Genomic DNA, 24,506 nt, shown 5'->3' with positions numbered 1-24,506 from the left:
AATCTCCTTTCATATTTTGATTGCAGTCACCAGGGGAGACAACCTAAACCCTTTCCATAAAACAGAATTGGTGCTTATGTGATGAGGGCTGTCTTAGAGGTAGTCTTCGGTCCCAAAGCCTTGGGCCAGTTCTTGAACTTTTGATCCACTCTTGTGGAGACTGGAATATCGTGCTTATGGGCGGGTTGGCCCAACAGGGCCTCCATCAGCCCATCTATGCGAGAGCCATCAGAAACTTAGGATGAGCCTATTTATGATCCGACCTGTGAACGCCCTACTTTGATTTAGTTTGGGTTTAACATAAACAAATTTAGGTCGTAAATGAATCAACCCGTCTAAACCTATTTATTAAATGGATTGGGTTCATATTTAAACTTTTGCCCCGTTTAAGTTGTAACCTATTTTGACCCGTTTAATAATTGAATCGGGTCATAACCCGATCCGACCCATTTGACTTGTTTAAAATCTATTTAAACTGTTTGAAATCTACTTGATCTACTTTTAACCTATTTAACCCAACCCGCTTAACGTGTTTAACCTGTTTAAATCAATTTATCCCTGCCTAACCTATTTAACCTGTTTAATAAATGGATTATGTGGTCGAATTCAGATTTGAAATTTTGACATATTTAATAAACAAGTTAGATTTAGATTGATAAATTTTTGACCTGACCTACATCCAACCTGATCTGACCCGACCCATCTGCCACCCCAATGGTATGTCAAGGATTATTTCAATACAAATACAAATTATCATCCCTGGCCATTCTCAGTCTGATAAAAAGAAGTGCCATATAGCTAACTTTGGCTGTCCTAAGTTTTAGCATGTTATTAAATTGACTGTATTTTGTCCATTATCCCTCCAGGATCCAAATTGTGTGAGATCAAGCAAGCTGGGGTCGTAGATGCATTCTTTGATATATAACGACGAGCCTGGAACCTCTCTGTCAGTATTATTGTCTTCTCCTGTTGAATAATAAACTGTCCATACAAGCAAGTTCATACGAACGGTGGGATCTCCTTCGATGCTTGTTCGATCTATCTCAATCTCTGGCCATTGATACCAAGTAAATCATTGGAAACTTAACAGTATAGAAAGAGACGAAAACACAGCAGAAATGGTAAACTAAGTGTAAGGTCACTATAGTTTCTTGCTTTTATTCTTTGATGATGCATCATCAAGAATCTGGATAATTAAAATACACATGGATCTCCCTCCTTTTTCTTAAAAAAAGATCTAGAAAAAAAAAACTCCCGTCACACTTACCCCTAAGATCTATGCTCCCTCATGTTATCCACGATGGGTCGATGTCATGATGCGCTCCTAAATCTTTAATTCCTTTCTTCATAACAACTGCATATGAATTCCATACAGAGTCTTGATTTTCTCTCTTTTTTTTTGTGATAAATTTGCAAGTGCAGTAACTTTCACCAAATAATCAGTTGAAGACTTAAACCACACCACCAAACCCAACACTGGTGTTGTAACCCAAAAATAAAACCCAACTAAGGGTTAGAATCTTAGAATGACTCCTAAAAGAAAGCGTCGCACTGCTTGTATCTCCTTCAGAAGGGAAAAAGACCTATAGCAAGCGAGATTTACAAAGATTGACAACAGATTAATTAAAATCCAAAATCTTTACAATCTCGAAACCCAACTAAAACGATCCGCTCGGACAGCATCAAGCGGCGGCCTTCTTAGACTTCTTGGTAGCAGGGGACTTAATGGACTTGGGCTGCTTGGGCTTCGCCGCGGCTGCCTTCTTGGGCCTCTTCAATCCCGCTGCCTTCTTGGGGGACTTCGGAGCCTTCGAAGCGGCCGCAGGCTTCTTCTTCGCCGCAGCAGCGGTTGCAGGAGCCTTGCGCTTGGTGCCACCAGAGGAAGCCGCCTTCGCCGGCTTCTTCTCCTTCGCCGCCGGCTTGCTCTCCTTCTTCCCGGCCTCGGACAGCTTGAACGAGGCCTTGACCTTCACGAGCTTCCCCTTGGCCGCGAAATTCTTCAACTGGGTCGCCAGCATCTTCTTGTAATTCGCCGGGAGGACCCCCTTGTGCTTCTCCTCCATGTACTTGGCGATCGCGTGCGGGCTCGATCCGGTCTTCTCGTTCAACGCCAACAGGGCTTCTTTGATCATCTGCACAAGAGAACCGAAATCAGGAAATTTACAACCGAAACTTCGAATTGGGAACCGGAGAGTGATCGAAAAGAAGGGGAAAGGAGGGACTTTTACCTGGAAATAGGGGGGGTGGGAGGGGGCGGAGGAGTTGGAGCCCTTGGGCTTCTTCTCCTTGGCGGCCTTGGAGGCTCGAGGCTTCTTCTCCTTGGCCGGCTTCGCCTCCGCGGGCTTGGCCTCGGCCGGCTTCGGGACTCCTTCGACGGCGGACATCGTCAGAGAACTCGAGAAAGATGAATGTAACCGAACGGGCGATGGGAAGGTACGATGGACGTTTCGCGATATTTATAGGAGGGACGCGGGGATCAGAGGCGGGTTGTGATTGGTCCTGAGAGAATCACGCGGATCGACCCCCACTATCGTTGGGGGTGCATACCTGCCGTCAGAATGAACGGTGGATGCGATGGGTGAGATCGTTAAAGTTTTCCCTTCGGGATTTATGTTTGGTTCTTTTGATCTTTCGGGAACGCTGGGGGTGGGTATGGGTCCCCTTTGTTTCTTTGTATTTGATGGTGCTTTTTCGCAACCGTTTTTTAGGACTAATTTTCTTCAGCGCCCATAAACTTTTTTTTCTGGTACAAAAAAAAAATAACGTTTTGGAGGTAATTGATACCCAGTTTCTTGATTGACCATCATTTCATGTTTTATTTCCATCCAATAATTTCTAAGACGTTTTATTTTTATCCCTAATCCTATATGTATTTATATCTGACTTTACATACAGTTACAAATAACTACACACACATACATACATACATACATACATACATACATACATATATATATATATATAGAGAGAGAGAGAGAGAGAGAGTACATGCACAAATAATATAATAGTGTGCATAGATAAATTGTGTGCAATATAATATGCAAATTCCGTAAGTGAGTGCATGACTAAAATTTGAATGTTAATGGTTAAAGGATTCTAAAATTGTGGTCAAAAAATGGGCAAGTGTCAAGTTTTCCAAGATTTTGTAGGGGTTACAAGATTAGAAATTATGGATTTTTTAATATTGAAGAAATTAGAAAGAGAGAAAAAGAGCATATAAGAAAATATTTAGGAGAATGTTAACAATCTACTAGAGAACTCTTACAAACTTGTTATTTGATTGTTTGGACAAATAAGACCTCCTTTCTTTTATAAGCTCTTCCATATACAATGAATGGTTGCAGTTAGGTCATTCTAAATCCTTCCCTGGAACTCTTCCACCTTTTTCCATAAAGAACTAACAATATCTAGCTTGCTTGCCAGATCCACTAACTTCTAGAGAATTCGCTAAGCCTCAGAACTTGGGTTCTCTAAGATCCGTTTTATAGGCTCGAGAGAGACAAATGCATGCAAACTATTTGATACCTAATAAACGGAGAATCTATGAAGAGGAAGCATAGGAAAATTTTTGCATACATTCAGACTGAGTTAGGGAGCTATTCAATCCCAAAAGAGCATCGTTAAAGAAGGGTTGCTTGGTGAAGTATAATTGATGGGAACGGGAAGAAAAATAAAAAACATTTTAAAAGACTTTAGATTGCTGATGGTGAATTTTGTTTCCTTCCCTTTAGTTCTAAAAATATTATTTTGGCTAATTGGTAATGTTTTACTGATAGCCTTAATAGCCTTTTCTGGTTCGTGTCATCCCCGGACCATGCAGCAGGCAGTATTTAAGGCCCAACGCCACGGACGCTGACTCAACCTAACTAGAGAAGGCTATTAAATTTACGCATACATCCATTCCAATCTACAATGTGAGGTCTATGATAAAACATGATTGATTCGAAAATAAGCTAAAATAAACTTGAACAAAAACCACGTATTCAACTTTTTATTTTATCAAATAAAGGTTTTAGGCACCAGAGCAAAAGGAAGATAAAAGAGGATAGTTTTGAAGCATTTTAAGAAGATCAAAAACGACCTTTTAATTTATTTATTTCTATTTTTCCTATATAAAATCATTTGAACAAAATTTTTGAATAATTCTCGCACCTATTTGGCTGGATACCTCTATTTTTATTGCTGTTATCCGTTCTTTCTGTTGGGGGAAAAATATAAGGCATCCTGGAGCGAAAGGCGCCGACCAGGAAACTCCCGACCAGAAAGCGCCCGACCAGGAAGCTCCTGACCAGGAAGCGCCGACCAGGAAGCTCCCGACCGGGGAGCGCCGACCAGAAGCGTCCGACCTGATGACGCTCGGACTAGAATGCGCCCAGCTTGGCAACTGGCTCGGCACCCGACCAGGTGCCGAATTCCGAAATGCCTTGTCCAAATATTTGACCCCGGCCTAACTCCTTAAGGAAGTCTGACTCCAGATACGCAACCTCATCGTATCCTGCCACTGTCGTCAAACTATTATTACGCATGGCCTCTGCAGGCCTCCAGCACACTCAACCATTAAATGGGCATGGTTCATGATGATCTCCGGTTCACTCAACCATCAAAGCGTACGACCTCTTCCGACCCCCGGTTCACTCAACAATTAAAGCGTATGGCTTCTGTTGTCTACGGACATTGAGCCTCTTATGGCAAACCTACTTGACAACTGATGTAGCATGATTCAACGATGACTCGAGAGCTTCGACCTAATCTCCAACAGTAACAGCGTTGACTCACACGATTGAGCATTAATTTTCACTCCATACCAGATTGTACGACAGGCCGTTTGCCCCGTCACATCACAGGTAATCCAGCTCCCTCTATAAAAAGGGAACTCCCCCATTTTAAGAGGGGGGGAAGCAAAAAAACCCAGACTCTCTACTATTGTCTCCATTCTCACATTTGCCCCCTCTGACTTAAGCATCAGAGGGCCGGCGCCGGAAACTCCGGCCACCGGCTTCTTGCAGGTCTTCCGGAGGACGCCACGCGTCGACGGACCGCCGCCGATCACCGCCGATTCTCACCGGAGCTCCCCCTTCCTGGCCCAGCGGTCGCCCCCGGGTCCAATTTCCAGCAACACTTTCCATTCAAATAATTACCCCTAATAAAACCATGCTGGAACCGACTAACATAACCAACTATAGGGCTCGATCAAATCAATCGAGAGCAAGATGGAATGCGGGTCTAGATAGGCTAAAGATCACAAAATGGAATTAAAAGACATGCCGTTGAATTCTTAGTCTTTCCAAAGATGAAAGAGGGCACTCACCAGTGAAAAGAAGAGAAGAAAGGAAAAGATGAAAAATAGCTGGAAGAGCCACGACATGATCTCTTGTTTCAACTCTATCAATTAGATCAGAAGCTAAGCTAGTTCCAAAAAAAGAGAAACAAAAGATTGGCAGAATAGCTATAAATCAAGTGCTCATACCAATAGCGAACATGAGAGCTAGATCTCCCCTGCCCTCAAATCTAGGCCCATTTCCAGATTTGAACAACAATCAGATTTGAACAACTCCCTCTATTATCCACAAACGTAATCTCTCACTAGATCTCCCCTGCCCTCAAATCTAGGCCCATATCCAGAAGAGAACGCAATCTAGGTTCACCTCGGGAAACAGTGGGCTTTGCCAATTAGGAAGCCTTGTCATCGTTATCGACGCCCCCTCCCCCCTTCCTAATCCCGGGGGCCGGGAAGGGGCCGTATGTCCGGGTCTTCAAAAGCCTCTCCTGGTGTCAGGCCTTCAGCACTAGGCGCGCGCGGGGCGTGCGCGCAAGAGGGTTTGGCCCGTGTCCGGGCTGTGCGCAGGCGGCGCACAGCGGGGCCAAGCTCTGCAGGCTGTGCGCAGGTGGCGCACAGCAGAGCCAGGGCATTGCAGGGCCGGGCGCAGGCGGGCGCACGGCCATTTGGCTTTGTCCAGGTCGCGCCGGGCTGGGCGCGGGGCTGGCGCATACTGGGCGGACGAGGCGCAGGCGCTGGCCGAGCATGGCACAGGCAGGCGCGCACGACAGCAGGGCCAGGCGCTGGCCGGGCGGGCGCAAGGCGCCCGCGGACCAGGCCAAGCGCGGGCGGCGAGGGTGGCTCCACCGAACCTCGCGCGGATGTACAGCGGGCCGTGCGCAGGCGCGCGCACGGTTGGCCGAGGCCGCAGAGGGCTGCGCGCAGGCGACGCGTAGACAGCCAGGCTTGGCAAGGTTGGGCGCGACGAACCTCGCCAAGGCCAGCGGACCGGACGCAGGCGCGCGCGCGGTCGGGCGGCTGCCGTGGTAACCAAAGGCGCGCGGGCGCGCGGGCCGGACTGGAGCGCGGCGGACTCAGCGCCGAAGCGGCGCGCGGCACTTAGGCGTGCGACCAGGCGGGCGGACAACAGGCGCCGAACCAGGAGATCCAGCAGCCAGACCAGGGCACTGGCGCTGCTGGCTGGTCTGGACACGCGGGCGGACAAGGCTCCAGCCTGCTGGGCGGCATGGCTGGCCGGTCTGGACAGCTGGGCGGACAGGGCCTCAGCTGGTTGGGCGGCGTGGCTGGCTGGTCTGGACACATGGGCGGCTGCAAGGGCCAAGGCAAATCTGGCTGGCTGACATGGCAAATCTGGCTGGGCTGATGTGGCAACCAGCACATGCATGGCTCAAGAAGAAGTTGGGAGATGGTTAAGTTAGTTGAAGAGGTTGGAACCAACTAACTACATTAGTTGGGAAGTTAGGAGGTTGCAACCAAATCGGGTAAGGAGTTGGGCTCCTAACCTTGAGCTATAAAAGGGCTTATGCTTGGGCCGAATTGAGGTCATGTAATAGAGAGCTAAGTGAGTGACTTAGGGAGCCAATTTGGGGAATCCATAGAGTCCTTGTAATCAGCCAAAGGCTGAAGTGATTGGGCCACTTAGGAGGAGCCTAAGTGCTGGCCGAGTGAGGGCTTGAGTTTCCAAGAGGGATTGCCTTAGCGCCGGGTGAAAGCAAGGGCAGTCCACGGCCAAAGGGAGGTTTGGCCGGGCCAAGGTGTAGGCCAAGAAGGGTTTTGGGGTTAGCTAAGGTCCTTGTGAGTGGGCTAAGCTAGGCTCTCGGCTTGTGAGAGCAAATTACTTGTGTTGTGAGGAATACAAGTCCCTTTCCCTTCATCCTCATGTCTTACATGGTATTGTGTGTTTGTGAGGTTTCGGCCAAGTGTCAAAGGGGCTAAAACCAAAGTGCATGCGGGCTGATCCTGACCGAAGTAAAGTGCACGAGGCTGAGCTAGGGAAAGAAGGCCAAGTTTCCTAGTTGCCGCACACCGTGAGCGAGGGAATTCGAAGAAAATTTCGGTTGCCCTATTCCGACCTCACAAGGGTGTGACAGGTGGTATCAGAGCACCTACTTGCTGATTCTTGAAGTTCTTGGTGCATCCCGGAGTCATGACGCTAACCGAGAGGGTAGTCCGACTAGAGGAGCTAGTTGGGAACCCGGGAGAAGAGGAAATTCCAGACTTGGTTTCCATCTACACCGAGCACCAAGAAAGGTTGGTTTCCTTAGAAACCTCACTTGCTGATTTGGTTCAAGATGTAGGGGCAAGAGCGGAGCACCAAAGGGCTGATCAAGCCGATTTGGTAGCCTCCATGATGGACCGGATGCGGACTCTAGAAGAGGAAGTAGTGTTGCTGAAACGAGCTGTGGCAAATGGCCCCTCTACTTCATCCAACCCGGACCAAGGAGGAAGGATCAAGATCCCGGAGCCAAAACCCTTTGGCGGAGCAAGAAATGCAAAGGAGTTAGAGAACTTCTTGTGGGATCTTGAGAACTACTTCAATGCAGCCAAAGTGCCCGAAAGAGATCAAGTAAGTATGGCTACTATGTTCTTGAATGCAGATGCCAAATTATGGTGGAGAACCCGGGTGGCCGACGACTTGGGTGCGGGGCGCCCACGCATTGAATCTTGGAATGTCTTGAAGAAGGAATTGAGGGATCAATTCCTACCTTGCAACACGTCATGGCTTGCAAGGGAGAGCCTCAAGAAGTTGAAGATGACCGGGTCTACAAGAGAGTATGTAAAGGAATTCAGCTCTCTTATGCTTGATATCACTAACATGTCCGAAGAGGACAAATTATTCAATTTCTTGAGTGGTTTGCAACCATGGGCTCAAGCCGAGCTCTGACGCCAAGGAGTTCGTGACATTCCCTCGGCAATGGCAGCAGCGGAGGCCTTGGTGGATTATAAAGCATCTCAGCAAGGCAACGGACTAAAGTCCAAGTCCAAGGCGTCGGATGCAAAGACGGCTAAGGAGTGGCCGAAGAAGAAGAAGGCCTTTGCTGCAAAGAAGCAGAAACCAGCTGCTGCTGGTGCCAATAAGAAGCAGCAGCAAGAGAAAGGGAAGTCTACTTGGGGCTGTTTCATTTGTGGAGAGCCTCATCTTGCAAGAAATTGCCCAAAGAAGAAGACTGTCGCTGCACTGCCGGTGCAGAATTCTGCAGCGCAGGGGGAAGAAGGTGACACGCCACGAGTCAACCCTCTGCAAGTTATCAGCGCCCTAACAGCGGAAAAGGTACCTTCTATCTACTCCGGATTGATGTATACTTTGGTGAAAATCAATGGAGTGAAGGTCAGGGCGATGCTGGACACGGGAGCGACAAACAACTTCATGTCCCTGCGGCAGGCTGAGCGCATGAAGCTGAAAGTTGGGGACTGTTCGAGTAAGATTAAGGCAGTCAATTCGGGGGCTGCACCAGTGAAGGGAGTGGCCGAAATCACCTTGGAGCTGGGATCTTGGAGAGGTATGTGCTCTCTAATGGTTGTCCTCTTAGATGACTTTGATCTAATCCTTGGAATGGAATTCTTCTTGGCGGCAAGAGCTAGTTTGATGCCTCACTTGCGGGGTGTTTTGATTGGGGATGAGAAGGCACCATGCTTTGTTCAAACAGAAGCATGGGTGCCGGCTGAGAAGGATAAGGGCATGGTGATCACCGCCAAGCAAGCCAAGAAGGGCTTGAAGCAAGGGGAGAACACATTCCTTGCTGCCCTAAGGGAGATTCAACCGGAGGTGTTGCAGAAAGTTCCCACTGCAGTGCAGAAAGTTTTGAATGATTTCAAAGACGTCATGCCGGAGGAATTACCCAAGGAACTCCCACCAAGAAGGCCGGTGGATCACCAAATTGAGTTGATACCGGGGGCGGTTCTACCAGCAAAAGTCCCCTATCGGATGGCTCCTTTGGAGTTGGCGGAGTTGAGGAAGCAACTCGATGAATTGTTGGAGGCCGGTTTGATCCAACCATCGAAGGCACCATTTGGGGCACCGGTACTCTTTCAAAGGAAGAAGGATGGGTCCTTGAGGATGTGCATCGATTACCGAGCACTCAACAAGGTAACGGTGAAAAATCATTACCCTATCCCTAATGCAATGGATCTTTTTGATAGGTTGTCAAAAGCATCATACTTCACCAAGCTTGACCTAAGATCCGGGTATTGGCAAGTGAGGATTGCCAAGGGAGATGAAGCCAAGACTACATGCGTCACAAGGTATGGAGCATTTGAGTTTTTAGTAATGCCCTTTGGACTTACTAATGCACCGGCTACATTTTGCAACTTGATGAATGATGTACTTTATCCTTTTCTAGATAAATTTGTTGTAGTCTATCTAGATGATATTGTTGTGTTTAGCAATTCACTAGATGAGCATTTAGAGCATTTGTATCTTGTATTCAATGCTTTGAGAGACAACAAGTTGTACATCAAAAGGGAGAAATGCCAATTCGGCCAAGAGGAGATCTCATTCTTGGTTCACCGGATTAGCAAGGGCCGGATACACATGGAAGAAGACAAGGTTAAGGCCATTCAAGAGTGGCCGGCTCCATCCAAGATTGGTGAGTTGAGAGCCTTTTTGGGGCTTGCCAATTATTACCGGAAGTTCATCAAAGGCTACTCAAGAATTGTGAGTCCCCTCACCGATTTGTTGAAGAAGGATGTGCCATGGGAGTGGTCGGCTCAATGTGAAGAGGCCTTTAAGGAGTTGAAGACCTCAATTTCCCATGAACCCGTGTTGGTGCTCCCGAACTTTGACAAGCCATTTGAGGTAACAACGGATGCTTCTAACCTTTCAATTGGTGGTGTTTTATCACAAGATGGGCACCCGGTGGCGTTTGAGAGCAGAAAATTGAATGCCACCGAGCAACGGTATTCCGTGCATGAGAAGGAGATGACCGCTGTGGTTCATTGTCTAGAGAAGTGGAGACACTACTTGCTGGGGACTCGGTTCAAGATCTTCACCGATAATGTGGCGAACACCTACTTTGCTACTCAAAAGAAACTCTCTCCCAAGCAAGCGCGGTGGCAAGAGTACCTTGCAGAATTTGATTTTGATTGGGTGCACAAGCCGGGGAAGCAGAATTTGGTGGCTGATGCATTGAGTAGGAAGAGTGTGGAGGGTTATGTGACTGCCCTCACTACTTTCCACAGCGAATTCAAAGTCAAATTGAAAGAAATTGCAGCCAAGGATGAAGCCTACAGCAAACTGCTGCACGAGGTGCAGGCGGGTGGACTGCACAGATTTTGGGAGGATGACGGGCTGTTGTATGCCCGTGGCAGCAGGCTCTTTGTGCCAAGAGGAGGTGGCCTTCGTCAATTGCTGTTGAGGGAGTCCCATGACCCACAGTGGGCTGGTCATCCAGGGGCTAGACGCATGATGGCATTGCTTGAGAGGTCCTACTATTGGCCAAGGATGTATGCCGATATTGAACTCTATGTGAAGACATGCCATCTTTGCCAATTGGACAAGGTTGAAAGAAAGAAGGATGCTGGGTTGCTGCAGCCTCTTCCTATCCCGGAAAGGCCATGGGTCTCCTTATCCATGGACTTCATCACGGGCTTGCCGGAGGTGAAAGGCATGCGGTCTATTTTTGTGGTGGCAGACCGGTTTTCTAAGTATGCAATCTTCATGGCAGCACCCTTTCCTTGTCCCGCTGATGTGGCTGCCACTCTTTTCTTCAATGGGGTGGTCAAGTACTTTGGGGTGCCGGCCAATATCATTTGTGATCGGGACCCAAGGTTCACGGGAAGGTTTTGGACACAACTCTTCAAGGCGATGGGAACCGAGCTTCATTTCTCCACAGCATATCACCCCCAATCCGATGGCCAAACGGAGAGGATCAATGGGCTGTTGGAGGAGTATTTGAGGCATTATGTGACTGCAAGTCAAAGGAATTGGTTGGACTTATTAGAGCCGGCGCAATTCAACTACAACTTGCACCGGTCCTCATCAACGGGTAAGAGTCCATCCGAGCTGAGTTTTGGATTTCAGCCCTTATCTCCTTTGGATGTTGCACTTCAAGAGGAGTCGGGTGAGTGCCCAGCAGCTCACCGAATGGCAAAGGAGAAGGAAGACTTGATTGATGAAGCTAAGAAAAGCTTGTCCAAGGCCATAAGGAGGATGAAAAAATTTGCTGATAAGAAAAGAAGACCATTGGAGTTCCAAGTTGGGGATCTAGTGTTGTTGAAGATCACACCACAAGTTTGGAAGAAGATGGGGAAGATCAAATTGCATCGTGGACTCATGCCAAGATGTGATGGCCCTTTCAAGGTCTTGGCTCGAGTGGGCACGGTGGCTTGCCGGTTGGAGTTACCGGAGAGGCTAAAGATTCACCCCACATTCCATGTAAGCTTCTTGCGGCCATATCACAAGTCCCTTGATGAAGAAAGGGTGGTTCCAAAGAGGGCTCCACCGACTATTGGCAAGGAGTATGCCAAGGGAATTCAAAGGATACTTGAGCGCCGCAAGATAGGCAAAAACATAGAATTTTTGGTCCAATGGGAAGGCGAAGGCGTGACGGAGGCTACTTGGGAGCAAGCAGCCAATTTATGGCAATTTGAGGACCATATCTTCTCCTATTTGCGGGAGGAGTCGACGAGGGCGTCAACTTCTTCAGCCGGGGGAGGAATGTCAGGCCTTCAGCACTAGGCGCGCGCGGGGCGTGCGCGCAAGAGGGTTTGGCCCGTGTCCGGGCTGTGCGCAGGCGGCGCACAGCGGGGCCAAGCTCTGCAGGCTGTGCGCAGGTGGCGCATAGCAGAGCCAGGGCATTGCAGGGCCGGGCGCAGGCGGGCGCACGGCCATTTGGCTCTGTCCAGGTCGCGCCGAGCTGGGAGCGGGGCTGGCGCATACTGGGCGGACGAGGCGCAGGCGCTGGCCGAGCATGGCACAGGCAGGCGCGCACGACAGCAGGGCCAGGCGCTGGCCGGGCGGGCGCAAGGCGCGCGCGGACCAGGCCAAGCGCGGGCGGCGAGGGTGGCTCCACCGAACCTCGCCCGGATGTACAGTGGGCCGTGCGCAGGCGCGCGCACGGTTGGCCGAGGCCGCAGAGGGCTGCGCGCAGGCGACGCGCAGACAGCCAGGCTTGGCAAGGTTGGGCGCGACGAACCTCGCCAAGGCCAGCGGACCGGACGCAGGCGCGCGCGCGGTCGGGCGGCTGCCGTGGTAACCAAAGGCGCGCGGGCGCGCGGGCCGGACTGGAGCGCGGCGGACTCAGCGCCGAAGCGGCGCGCGGCACTTAGGCGTGCGGCCAGGCGGGCGGACAGCAGGCGCCGAACCAGGAATCCAGCAGCCAGACCAGGGCGCTGGTGCTGCTGGTTGGTCTGGACACGCGGGCGGACAAGGCTCCAGCCTGCTGGGCGGCATGGCTGGCCGGTCTGGACAGCTGGGCGGACAGGGCCTCAGCTGGTTGGGCGGCGTGGCTGGCTGGTCTGGACACATGGGCGGCTGCAAGGGCCAAGGCAAATCTGGCTGGCTGACATGGCAAATCTGGCTGGGCTGATGTGGCAACCAGCACATGCATGGCTCAAGAAGAAGTTGGGAGATGGTTAAGTTAGTTGAAGAGGTTGGAACCAACTAACTACATTAGTTGGGAAGTTAGGAGGTTGCAACCAAATCGGGTAAGGAGTTGGGCTCCTAACCTTGAGCTATAAAAGGGCTTATGCTTGGGCCGATTTGACATGATGTAATAGGGAGCTAAGTGAGTGACTTAGTGAGCCAATTTGGGGAATCCATAGAGTCCTTGTAATCAGCCAAAGGCTGAAGTGATTGGGCCACTTAGGAGGAGCCGAAGTGCTGGCCGAGTGAGGGCTTGGGTTTCCAAGGGGGATTGCCTTAGCGCCGGGTGAAAGCAAGGGCAGTCCACGGCCAAGGGAGGTTGGCCGGGCCAAAGTGAAGGCCAAGAAGGGTTTTGGGGTTAGCTAAGTTCCTTGTGAGTGGGCTAAGCTAGACTCTCGGCTTGTGAGAGCAAACTACTTGTGTTGTGAGTGAATACAAGTCCCTTTCCCTTCATCCTCATGTCTTACATGGTATTGTGTGTTTGTGAGGTTTCGGCCAAGCGTCAAAGGGGCTGAAACCAAAGTGCATGCGGGCTGATCCTGACCGAAGTAAAGTGCACGTGGCTGAGCTAGGAAAAGAAGGCCAAGTTTCCTAGTTGCCGCACACCGTGAGCGAGGGAATTCGAAGAAAATTTCGGTTGCCCTATTCCGACCTCACAAGGGTGTGACACCTGGGGTTTAATGCAATTCAGCATCGGGGAGCCGGGAGGTGGACCCCAGGGGTCAGGAGACTCGAGGCAGCGAAGAAAACAAAAGAGGGTGACAGTGGAAAAGAAAGAAAGGAGAAATTTTTTCCAGGAAATTAATCCGAAGAGGAGGAGGAGGAGGAGGAGGGGAGAAAGAAAGGAAACTAGGGGTATTTTCTTTTCTTATTCTCTTGATTACCCTCCCCCCACCCCACTTCCCGGATGTAAGAGTTCTTTCTAATCCCTTTCCTTTTGCCTTTGGTTTATACGTCTTCTTTTCTCTATCTATGTATCTATCTATCTGTATTGAAATTTATGATTTCTGAGCTGGATTTTGTGCAGGTCCTTTATTTAGATTTCTGATGTCCCATTGTGTGGTTAGCTGTTGTAAAAATCCGAGCTTTATGCGGTTTTCTGGACTAGATGAAGCTTGGGTCAAATCCTAGGTTGTTATTTCCAATTTATCTTCTGTTTGGATCTGATTCTTTGGTATTCTTGTGGTTGTGAGCTCGATTAGCTTGGGGAGTAAAGGTTGTTGATGTTTGATTAATGGGTAGGCCTTAGGGCTTTTTGAAAGGATGACACTCTACATCATTGAAGTTATGCAGGAGCTAAACAATTTGCTCTGAGATGGACCAGACTTTTGTTCTTGGTAATTGCATAAAGAATGCAGGTTAATCGAGCTCATAGCTCGTTTGAGAGGCCACTGAACTTAGGTTGACTTATCCAACACAAAAAGAGCATGACTGACATACAGTTCTGTCTGCAATAAATGTGAATGATGATCTAGTGCATATCGGGTTGATTCTAAGTTATTACCATGTTATAAACTATTAAGCCTGAAATGCTCAAAAAACATATTGCTAGCTCTTCTATGGAGAGTGGGGTTTTGGTATCAAATGAGTGGTTGACATTCATCATCTTATTTTTATTAGCTTCGGAAACAGTAAACGTCATTAAACAGATAAGCATAGATGGCATATGTCTTTAAAGTTTAAACTTGATGATTATGAAATGGTTCTATTATTTCATGCAAAGAGGTCTAAGCAAATAAAGGACCACATATAGATTGCTTGTATGCACTTCCATAGCTTATTTCTTCAAGTTTGGCCACTTGTATCCTGAAGTAATCACATGAACCATTGAACTTTTAACTCATTTAGATGACATTGATGCTTCTGCATTAGAAGAAACTTCTCTGTACACTTTCTAAAAGTTTTGTTCATGTCAATCTGTTCTATAACTTCACTTATTATCCTGTAGCTTTTGCTGGGAAGAATAAAGAGGCATTTTTTAACCTACCAGGAATGCTCTAGATTTTATTGCCCGCCAGTGTCCTTTAATCTTGTTTAAAAAATAAATACCATGGTTATACCCACTAGTATTTAGGCACTTAGCTACCTGATTCTGGAGTGAATTTAAGATTGGATTCAAGTGTGTAGGTGGGGAAGGGGAGCTCATGAAAGAGATATAATAAAGAGGCACCCATTTAAAGGTTTCTGGATCGAAATTCCAACAGTGCCCGAAGTGGTTTCAACACTCCAAATACATCATTCTAGCTACTAGGTTAGGAACCTAAGTTCTTGGCTTTGCAATGCTAAATATAGAATTTCTTCCTTTATATAGCCAACCTTGAAGGTTTATTCTGTTCAAGTTTAAATGCATATAAAAGTATCATCTCACTTGGAGAGGGTTTACATCTCGAGCTCACTCTAATTTACCGATGGCTATGTTAAATTACTAATGGTTTGACATTGTAATGTTTGTTATAGTTTCTACAACCTTTTTGCCTCTGTTCTATTAATTTAAATAATTTCATTTCTCTAGAGTCAAGTCAATATCGTATTCTATCTTGTAGAATCTTGGCCTAAGTAATTACTTTTCTTAGATGGGGTCAAAAAAAGAAAGTGGCGTTGGCAAAAGTAAAAATAAAATAGTCACTTTAAGATCTTATTTATCAAATAAGATATCTAAGTAGACTTCTAAAGTTGTACCTTGCTGATATTTAGCTTGAAATGGCTCAATAAGCAATTAGGTCCCACTAAACTAGCAATTTATCCTGTTTTAAACCATTCAGCTGTAAATTAAGGTTATGAATATTTCATTCTTGAAAATGAATATCCTAGTGCTTTGTAAACATTGACAATTTAACGGATGATATCAATTCAATGCATTAATAATTTTATATATAAACTTAATACGTGGGGAAGTATAGCTATCAATGCAACAAATCTGTTTTTTAGTGAGTCTTCAAAATGATATAAATATCCATTTATACTCTTTACGAATGCAGAATAGGTTGAGCATTAAATGGCATTAAGCCACCATGCATACTTTTTACCTGGGCTTCTTTAGAGGAAGCTATATGTTATGATGTCCAAATAAGAATCATGCCTGGGTTGGTAAAGGACGGACAAGATAGGCATAGTGTGCTGTGTCATGCTATAAGACCCAGAATCATGATTTCAAATGCTAGCTGGTACATGCCATAACCCTAGTAGTAGTTTGTCATGACACCTACTTCAACATTTTATTAATATTTTTTAACCAAAAAGTAATCTTGAACCTTTTTTTGGAAAAAAAATTGCATGGTGCTGATAGGCAACTAACTTGTCCACCGACTCCAATAGTTAAAGTCTTACTTGGCACACTGCACATAGTGACAATGAACGATCATTACTAATATTCATGAGCAAAGTCTTTAAATCTTTTCTTCTTATTCAAAATATTCATAATTGCTTGGGACAAGGAAATTGGCATGTTTTGAACGCCCAAAAATTGTTCTAGCTTCGGAGAAATCTAACATGCCAAATTGTACAAAATATGCATGCCAATTGCTAATAAATAGCATTAACTATCATTAGTCACTAAGAGGGTTGACTAACTTGTAGGCAATCAAGTGCGGTGGTCTGGTGAAGGTTGTCGGATCAGGGTCATGGAGGCTGACAAGGTCGGATGATGGACACTACCTATTGTACAAAACTCTGTGCAAAACTTGGGGTGTTGCCCCAGCATCATTGAGGAAGTCCAACCCCTCGCAAGCATTGTGTGGGACCGTGGGAGTGTGCGAGCTCCCGTGACTCTTCACCATGAAGAGGTGGAGGATGGCAGGATAGGAGTAGAAGTCTCAAAGGGAAAAAATAAAACAATTAAGCAACCAGTTGCCCACCGACTACCTGTTAGTTTCTCATAATATCCCTCATCAACCAATGTCCAGATCAATCTTGTTAAGTCATAAAATATAATATATGCTTACTGTAGCAAAACCTTTGTCATTTAATTGAGCGGGCGGTATACATGCATTCCTCCCATCTGCACCCCCTCGTCTCCTCTCCCTTCATGCTAAACCTGTTTCTTTGTCAGAGTTCTCATTTCTAACTTCCGGAAATATCCTCTCGATGTTTTCATAATCTTGCTAGCTCTTATGAAGATTGTATATCCTCATTTTAGCGCACCCTAGTTGATTTCTTTTCCACCTGTAATCCATCAATTTCTCTACAAAGCTGATTTGTTAATATCCTTCTCAACTTTCTGGGATTCTTGGTACCATGACAGCATCTTGGCTTTTAGATTCAATGCAAAAACTTGATTTAAAGGTCTTCTAAACCAACAACCTTGGCCTAGCTTGCTGAGCATCCATAGGCCTTCAATATGAGTCCAACTCCCCTACCTTTGCATGAATATCATGTTGAACCCTCTAATTGTGCCCATGAATGCACCTTGTTTGATCTCCATTGTTTCCTCTATGCTGTCAAATCATAGTTTGTCCTTTGCCAAAGTTGCTTCTAAGATCTCATAGTTCTCGTGCCTAACAGTATTCCTCATAGCATAATCTCTTTGGCATGTCAAACTTTGTCTTTTCACGTGTGAAGAGCTTGTCCTCATCTTATTTATTATTGCAACAAGTACCTCTTTGGATTCAATTTGACACTCCCACAACATGATTTGTACCAATGGCCCAATACCATCTATCATAGACTGAGCCTGTTGAAAATCTGTGCAATAGGAGTATCACTCTCTCATTTGCATGAGTCCATCTTAGTCAGTGTTGTGATTTGTAGATCTTTAGGCATTGCTTGGTAGAAAACAAGGCAGACTTAATACTTTTAGTCCTAGCGAGAGGCTTTTATCATCATTCAGTTCCAATGCTTTTCATGTTATGGTTGCTCTAGTCATAGACTTGTCTCAATTGTGCATTTAACCTTATTCCTTAAAACTTCGCACTGCGCATGATAGCTGGTTCTATTAAAAAAATTTCCTAAAAGTTCCATGGACATGCAATGGTCAAAGTATCAGAGATCAGATGTTGTGTACATGTAAGCTGCTGCTTAGGAGTGATAAAGAGATAAATTTTGTTAATCTCTCTCTCTCTGGCAAAAGAAAAGTGGATTGCTGTCCCTGTTTTTCTTAATTTAAATGAAACTGTTACTTGTATCAGCCTATAGCAATAGAGTTTAAAAATGAGTTTCACCTTAAATGATGATCACCACAAGTTTATAATGAAAACACCAGTGAGTGTGGCAAGTTTTGAGCTTATTATAATTATTCATAATATGTTACTATATTTTTTAATCAATATATCAGTCAATTTTGAGTTAATAGTTTTGTTTATAAACTTTTTTTATGTCAGACCTTTATCTAATTTTCAAGTGGAGCATGACTTTGACTCCTGACTGAAATGTTGAGCACTTGAACTATGCTCCTAAAGTTATTTTTCAGAGAAATTCTTTATTTCATTTGCTAATAAGTTTTCCTTGAAAGCATTCTTCAATTTTATCTCCAAAGATTTCTCTCTCTCTCTCTCTCACACACACACACATGCACACGCACACACACACAGATAACTTCTCAAGTGTCAACTATCTGATTTGTAGTTTGTTGCTGATTGAACAATCCTTGGAACATGTAACAGGTATCAGAAGCTTTATGTATTTGTTGCTGCAAGTGAATGTAGAAATGGACAACAGTGGCCAGAGGGAGAATGGGAGGCACAAGACAGATCAATACAAACAAGTTCACACACAGGTAATGAAGAAAATATGCACAGAAATGTCTGTTGATCTTTTTTCTCCATGTATGATATGAAAAAAGTGGTGACTCGGTGAAACTTATTCTTTTCTTATTATTGCTCTGATGCTTATGTCATTGGTTATAAGTGATAACTATGACTATGGCTTGAAATGCAGACCCAACAAGTATCCCATCTTTTTTTCATAAACTATTGTCCATACCTCAAAGTTCCCTTGACGCAAACTTCTTCCTTCCTATATCTTCTCTATCTGTTCATGACATCAGCTGTAACTGAGACGTTATCCCATTCAGCAGCGATCAACTTATTGAAGCATATCTTGCTATTTTTCCCTTATCAAGTTCACACACAGGTAATGAAGAAAATATGCACAGAAATGTCTGTTGATCAAGGCCACGTCCTTTGTCCAGTATGTTTCTTCAAATCCTTCGCCTACATTATTACTTTGATTTCAATTTTTGTTAAGTTTTCCTATCCTGTCAAACCATTTACTCATATCTTATTCTTTTCAAAGCTTGCTTGGCCTTCTGCGCCTGAGTATCTCAATGTTGTCTAACAATTTCTGAAGATTTTCAACATGCATGTTTTACAACCTTTATTTTTTCCCTTCTTGACAAAAAACAATTGACAATTAGCAATCCAAAAATCTTTATTTGTTCTTGTTTTATAATTGATTTATGGATCTTCTGATGTATGTTGTGATTTCTGTCTACTCTTTGCATAATTGAGACCTAACATTCCATATATAAAAATAATACAAGTATTCTAACCTGTATGTTTGTCAATACTAGGATGCATGTTTTCTGAACCATTTTCATTTTCTTTCTTCTCTCAACTTATTTAAGGATGTGAGTTTCAAAAGTTTTTGCCATTATTCTGTATGGTTCTTCTTGAATTAAAATGTAAAGTTGCATGCAGCTCCATTCAATGTTAATGGTAGGGCAAACGAGTGACAAATTGCTGCATTATATACACTATGATAATTTTGAATCTTGTCTTGTGAATCTTTTAAATAACTGCATCACTCGACTATGGGAAACTTGAACCTCTCCCCCTGGCATTGGTCTCCTAAACTTCCACCTTCTATACAATTTGCTGAAACAACAAACCCTGTGCTAGTCTACCATCTAGCATGCCCTTGTTTTCCTGGTTAGATTGCACTTCTGATCATCCTGTTTTGGATGATATGCTAGTGGATGATGCCTCAATATCAACTGAAAGAAAACCAAACCATAAAGTTCATGGCCATCATGTCTGAGCGTGACAATGCTATCCAAGAACACAACATAGCCCTTGCTGAGAAGAAAGCTGCTTTGGCTGAACGAGATGTGGCAATCCTCCAACGTGATACTGCAATTGCCGAGCGGAACAATGCCATCATGGAACGAGACAATGCTATTGCAGCTCTTCAATATGCTCGTGAAAATGGAATGAATACTAATGGTGCAACTGCATGCCCTCCTGGGTGCGCCGCTCCTCGTGGGTCGAAACACATTCACCATCATCAGCAGCAACACCTTCAGCATATTCACCCGTCACCACCACAACTATCAGATGCCCCCTACAACCACTACAACCACGCAAGAGAGATGCATATAACTGAGGCATTTCCCATCTCAACAGCTTCAGAGAGTGCTGCAAAAGGCAGAATGGTGAAACGGCCAAGAAAGGAGACCAAAGTCCAAAACTCTCCATACAAGAAGTCTTCAAAGACCCCGAGGAAGAGTAGAAAAGGTGGAGGTGAAGATTTGAACAGGCAGGTCACTATCGCAAAGCCAGCCAGTGACTGGAGGGGCGAGGTCGGAGGCGGGGACGATTTAAACGAGCGGGTTTCTCTGACAAAGCATCAAGAGTGGAAAGGTCAGGATCTGGGTCTGAACCAGGTCACTTTTGAGGAAGCAACAATGCCTGCACCTGTCTGCTCATGCACAGGAAAATACCAGCAGTGTTACAAGTGGGAGAATGGAGGGTGGCAGTCTGCTTGCTGCACCACAACACTGTCCATGTACCCACTGCCGGTGATGCCCAACAAGCGGCACACTCGCATGGGAGGGCGCAAGATGAGTGGTGGTGCATTCAGAAAGCTTCTCAGCCGGCTGGCAGCAGAGGGCCATGATTTGTCGCAGTCAGTGGACCTTAAGGACCACTGGGCTAAGCATGGTACAAACCGCTACATCACCATCAAGTGAGGCAAAATACAGTCATGAGTCTTAGAATTTAGAATTTAGACTTTAGTAGGGAAGGACCGATTTTTTTTTATTTATGATTGACCCTTTTCTTCCCTGCTGGATCTTTTTTGTTCACCTGGAGGAATACGATGTCTTCAGGGAAGCATAGGATTAGCATCTAGCGAACAAGGGGGGTGATGTTCTGATGTTAGGTGCTTGGTCACTCGTCATTATCTGGGATGGAAATGCTTGGGAATGGAGTTTGATTCCTGAATACTTACTTTGAGTTATGTATATATATATTTAATTTCATTAGAGACAATGAGCTGGTATTTGCTTCACCCCAGAAATACTTTATTATTGGTAAACAGATCCTCTTCAGGGAATTCTTAATTAGATGGGGGAACAGCATTTGGACTAAACGGTTGGTAGGTTTTTAACTGATATTTTGATGCATTGGCGGAGAAGCATCAAGAAATAGCCCAAGTTTCATATGTGGAAAATGGTCTGAAAAATTGTTTTGACTGGTTGCATTCATCTGCTTCATGCTATTATCGGGATCTTCAGATCTATATAGTAATTCATCTGGGATCGGTAACAATGTGTTGGTTTTTCTTCTGTTGTTGGATTACTTGTTTTCTCATGCCCTGGAAAATTCTTGTGCTGTTATGACTTCTGAAGCTATCTGCTAAGCAAGGATATCACCATCTTTTCATGGCGAGCGGTGACTGATAAAATGTTTCCGTTGCTCTAAGTCAATGGCATGAGTGCTGCTTGGTTTTACTTGACAGCCTTCTGGTAGGCCTTTGGGACTCTGAAGTCATAGAACAGAGACACAATGGGGGGGAGAACAAGCTCTTTCCAAAGAGCTTTTATTTTTTTCCCTAGATTTGTTTCTCTAAATTGGTTAGGACTTGGTATTACTCCAAGACCCTAACTATTACTGCAAGACCCTAACGAAGTATAGGCCAATAATCTAATGGCTGAAGATTATTTGGAACAGAGGACTCCGTCCTCCAAATTTTGGGTAACAACCCAGCCTGTCAACCAAATGACAACATAAGTCTAGCGAAATCAAAGGCCAATCGGTTATAATCTTATTGTATCTAAAAAAGAATATTGTAGCCCACTAGATCTGCAAATAAGAGAAATGTTTGATTACGACACATCCGAGAAAAACTGCTCTTATTGCACGATCTTAATCGGATATCATATCATCATACTTTTATCTCTTTTTTATCTCTTCTAATTTTTTTTTTCGAAACTCTGTCTGACTCGCATTCTGACAACCCTTTAATTATTTTCTATGGTTGCAAAATAATTCCAACACCGTGCTACACTCCTCCAACTCAACCGATCAACTTGTCCACTCGTTAGGTCAAATTTTTGAACAGCAAGATACAACAAGTTGGATAACCTTACACATTCTATGTGTAAGCTGTGATATCAACTAAAACCCTAGAACACTATACTACCATAGAATATTTTAGAATCCTTTATAAGCTCCTCTAATGGGGCTCCATGAGATTTTGGCTAATTTGCAGTAATTGTTGGATGAAGGGAAGTACTGAGATAAGATAGATGGAAATTGTTGTGGAACATTTGCGAGCTTGCAGCAATGCCGGGGGTAGTAGATCTTTAGCTGTTAATAGGAAATATTGGTAAAAAATACAGTGAGCCCGAATGGTTGGAACAAGATTTGATGATGGTTAGGGCTATTCTAATGATTACCTTCCCTTTCTGCATGTGTGGACCTGACAACATAACTTGAAGCGTCATTACATAACCCATGCGCATGAACTCGTGAGGTTAAGTGCGAACCTCAGAGCACAACATAGAGGTGTGTTTCCTTCCTATCCTTTCCTGAGCCTTAAAAACAGGTTCGTCTCGGTAGACTCAACTCTTTGGAACGTGCACTGCCACCATCTTCAAGTAAGTTTTGTTCCCTACTGTTAGAGCACTGAAATGGCCGCCCTGTTACGAGGTATGATCCGCTACGGGGAAGAGCCGCGAAGGTACTTTACTCCCGCACGGTTTTGTCCCTTCGGTGCGACTTTCGCCGCTATCAAAAGGGCCCTTGCAAGGTTAAAAAAATGAGATCCTTATAAGCACGACCTTTTTCCACTACTTAAACAGTATGGGACTAAAATGGTCCCTGCCCCATCCGCCCTTGTTACAAGGTATTGTCCACCCTAGAGGAGGGACGCGTAGGTACTTCACCTCCGCATGGTTTTGTCTTTTCGGTGCGACTTTCGCTGCTACCAAAAGGGCCTCGCAAAGTTAAAGAAATAAGACTCTTATAAACACGACATTTTTCCACTACTCAAGCAGTATGAGATTAAAGTGGTCCCTACCCCATCTGCCCCTGTTACGAAGTATTGCCCGCTCTAGAGGAGGGATGCATAGGTACTTTACCTCTGCATGGTTTTGTCTTTTCGGTGCAACTTTCGCCGCTACCAAAAGGGCCTCGCAAAGAAAAGAGAATGAGATCCTTATAAGCACGACCCTTTTTCACTATTCAAGCAGTATGGGACAAATGGTCCCTGCCCCATCCACCCCCCAACACCTAATATACACATATTTCATTGCTTTTAACGTGAGTCGACAAAAGAAATATTCATGGTCTAAATTTACCACAATGAGCAAAGATTACAAAAGTTACAAAAATTTGATAGGACATCAAAATACAAAGCCAGATTTATAAAAGAAAAAATAATTCAATGATCTCTCCAAGCTCCATCCTTCTTTTTTCCAAGTAGGATGGTTCATGCTTATTCTCCAACACCTATAAACATGCAACAAGCTGCATTTTATAAAAAACCCAAAATATTTAGATAAAATATAAGAAGTCAGAGAGGAAAGGAAGAACAAGGTGGGTTAAATTATTTTACATTTTTATTTAAACAAATTATTCATGGAGTAAGTGGGGTAAATAAATTAGGAGAAGAAAATAATTAAAGCATTTATAATATACCCTTTTTTTTTGAATACCCATTCTACTCTTCTAAAGGATAATTTAGTTTCGTGTACTCAATTAATTGTTTGGTTGAAAAAAATTAATTGTTTCCAAACATAGCTTTAGATTGTCTTATAATCTTGGTCAATTTTATATAGCTCTTCAATAGCACGTCTTCAAACTTACTTACAGATTACATTCCAACTCATTCTTTGGTTCAAAAATTAAACCCCCTCAATGAAGAATGCAAGTAATTCAAAGACAATCCCCTCAAGAGCATGTCATATACCAATACTCGAGAGCAAATGCAAAATTTTTAAAAAAAATGAAGCATTGTTCAAGATTAACACAAAAATATGAAAGAGATTAAAGAAAAAATGAAACAGCCAATATGTGTCAGATTGAATATTTTCAGCACCCATGTAAACTGATCAGACAGGGATAACTGTAATATTTTTCATGTTCTCATCATCCACACTGCTGCTATCATAAATAAAACCTATAAATAATCATGGTTCTCAAATTAAACAAAATAAGTTGTTGATAGGAATTATAAACCAAAGGGAATGGAGGAACAGAAAAATACATGGGGAGGAGCCTATCAGATCTCCTATTCAAGTGAAAGTGAGCACCATCACACCCAATCTATGGATTGGATGCATCCCTTCCAATAAGTGCTCATCCTTTAGGCACCCCACAACATCCTACTACACAAACGGATCAAACTAAAGGCAAAAAAAAAAAAAACCCTAATTGGAGAAAGAAGGACACACTAAGCTTTTGTTGCACAAATGGCCTCGGAAAGGGG

At 44.7% G+C, this 24,506-nt stretch overlaps 2 protein-coding genes and 1 non-coding gene across 4 annotated transcripts; 1 reads left to right on the top strand and 2 right to left on the bottom strand.

Moving 5' to 3' along the window:
* Positions 1-1,415: 1,415 nt before the first annotated feature.
* On the bottom strand, positions 1,416-2,424 carry LOC103716900 (histone H1-like). Its single transcript, XM_008805097.4, has 2 exons — positions 2,229-2,424; positions 1,416-2,132 (listed from the first exon to the last, which is right to left on the bottom strand). Exons 1-2 carry the CDS (start codon positions 2,382-2,384, stop codon positions 1,683-1,685), a joined length of 606 nt encoding a protein of 201 aa, XP_008803319.2. The 5' UTR covers positions 2,385-2,424; the 3' UTR covers positions 1,416-1,682.
* An 11,111-nt stretch (positions 2,425-13,535) lies between these two features.
* LOC103716899 (barley B recombinant-like protein D) lies at positions 13,536-21,083 on the top strand. 2 transcript variants are annotated; one of them, XM_008805094.4, is made up of 3 exons: positions 13,536-13,715; positions 18,458-18,570; positions 19,768-21,083. In XM_008805094.4, the coding sequence occupies exons 1-3, from the start codon at positions 13,541-13,543 to the stop codon at positions 20,761-20,763; spliced, it is 1,284 nt and encodes a 427-aa protein (XP_008803316.2). In that variant the 5' UTR covers positions 13,536-13,540; the 3' UTR covers positions 20,764-21,083. The 2 variants fall into 2 exon arrangements, with proteins under 2 accessions (XP_008803316.2, XP_008803315.2); XM_008805093.4 differs by having other exon boundaries at positions 13,536-13,769.
* A 3,004-nt stretch (positions 21,084-24,087) lies between these two features.
* On the bottom strand, positions 24,088-24,178 carry LOC113463373. Its single transcript, XR_003387508.1, has one exon. It is a non-coding gene; the product is annotated as a small nucleolar RNA R38 (small nucleolar RNA).
* Positions 24,179-24,506: the final 328 nt, after the last annotated feature.

This window comes from Phoenix dactylifera, chromosome 5 (assembly GCF_009389715.1).
Source record: "Phoenix dactylifera cultivar Barhee BC4 chromosome 5, palm_55x_up_171113_PBpolish2nd_filt_p, whole genome shotgun sequence".
Taxonomy (NCBI): domain Eukaryota; kingdom Viridiplantae; phylum Streptophyta; class Magnoliopsida; order Arecales; family Arecaceae; genus Phoenix; species Phoenix dactylifera.
The sequence above is the reverse complement of the archived record's forward strand: the minus strand, read 5'-3'. Positions and strand labels throughout refer to the sequence as shown.

What these genes read in the sequence shown, in the direction of transcription:
- LOC103716900 (XM_008805097.4), bottom strand. Translation starts at nt 2,384, where the DNA reads ATGTCCGCCGTCGAAGGAGTCCCGAAGCCGGCCGAGGCCAAGCCCGCG. An exon ending in CCCACCCCCCCTATTTCCAG is followed by an intron (nt 2,133 to 2,228) that starts GTAAAAGTCCCT and finishes TCTCTTGTGCAG; the next exon opens with ATGATCAAAGAAGCCCTGTT.
- LOC103716899 (XM_008805093.4), top strand. Translation starts at nt 13,541, where the DNA reads ATGCAATTCAGCATCGGGGAGCCGGGAGGTGGACCCCAGGGGTCAGGA. An exon ending in CCCCACCCCACTTCCCGGAT is followed by an intron (nt 13,770 to 18,457) that starts GTAAGAGTTCTT and finishes AACATGTAACAG; the next exon opens with GTATCAGAAGCTTTATGTAT. An exon ending in ACAAACAAGTTCACACACAG is followed by an intron (nt 18,571 to 19,767) that starts GTAATGAAGAAA and finishes ATGATATGCTAG; the next exon opens with TGGATGATGCCTCAATATCA.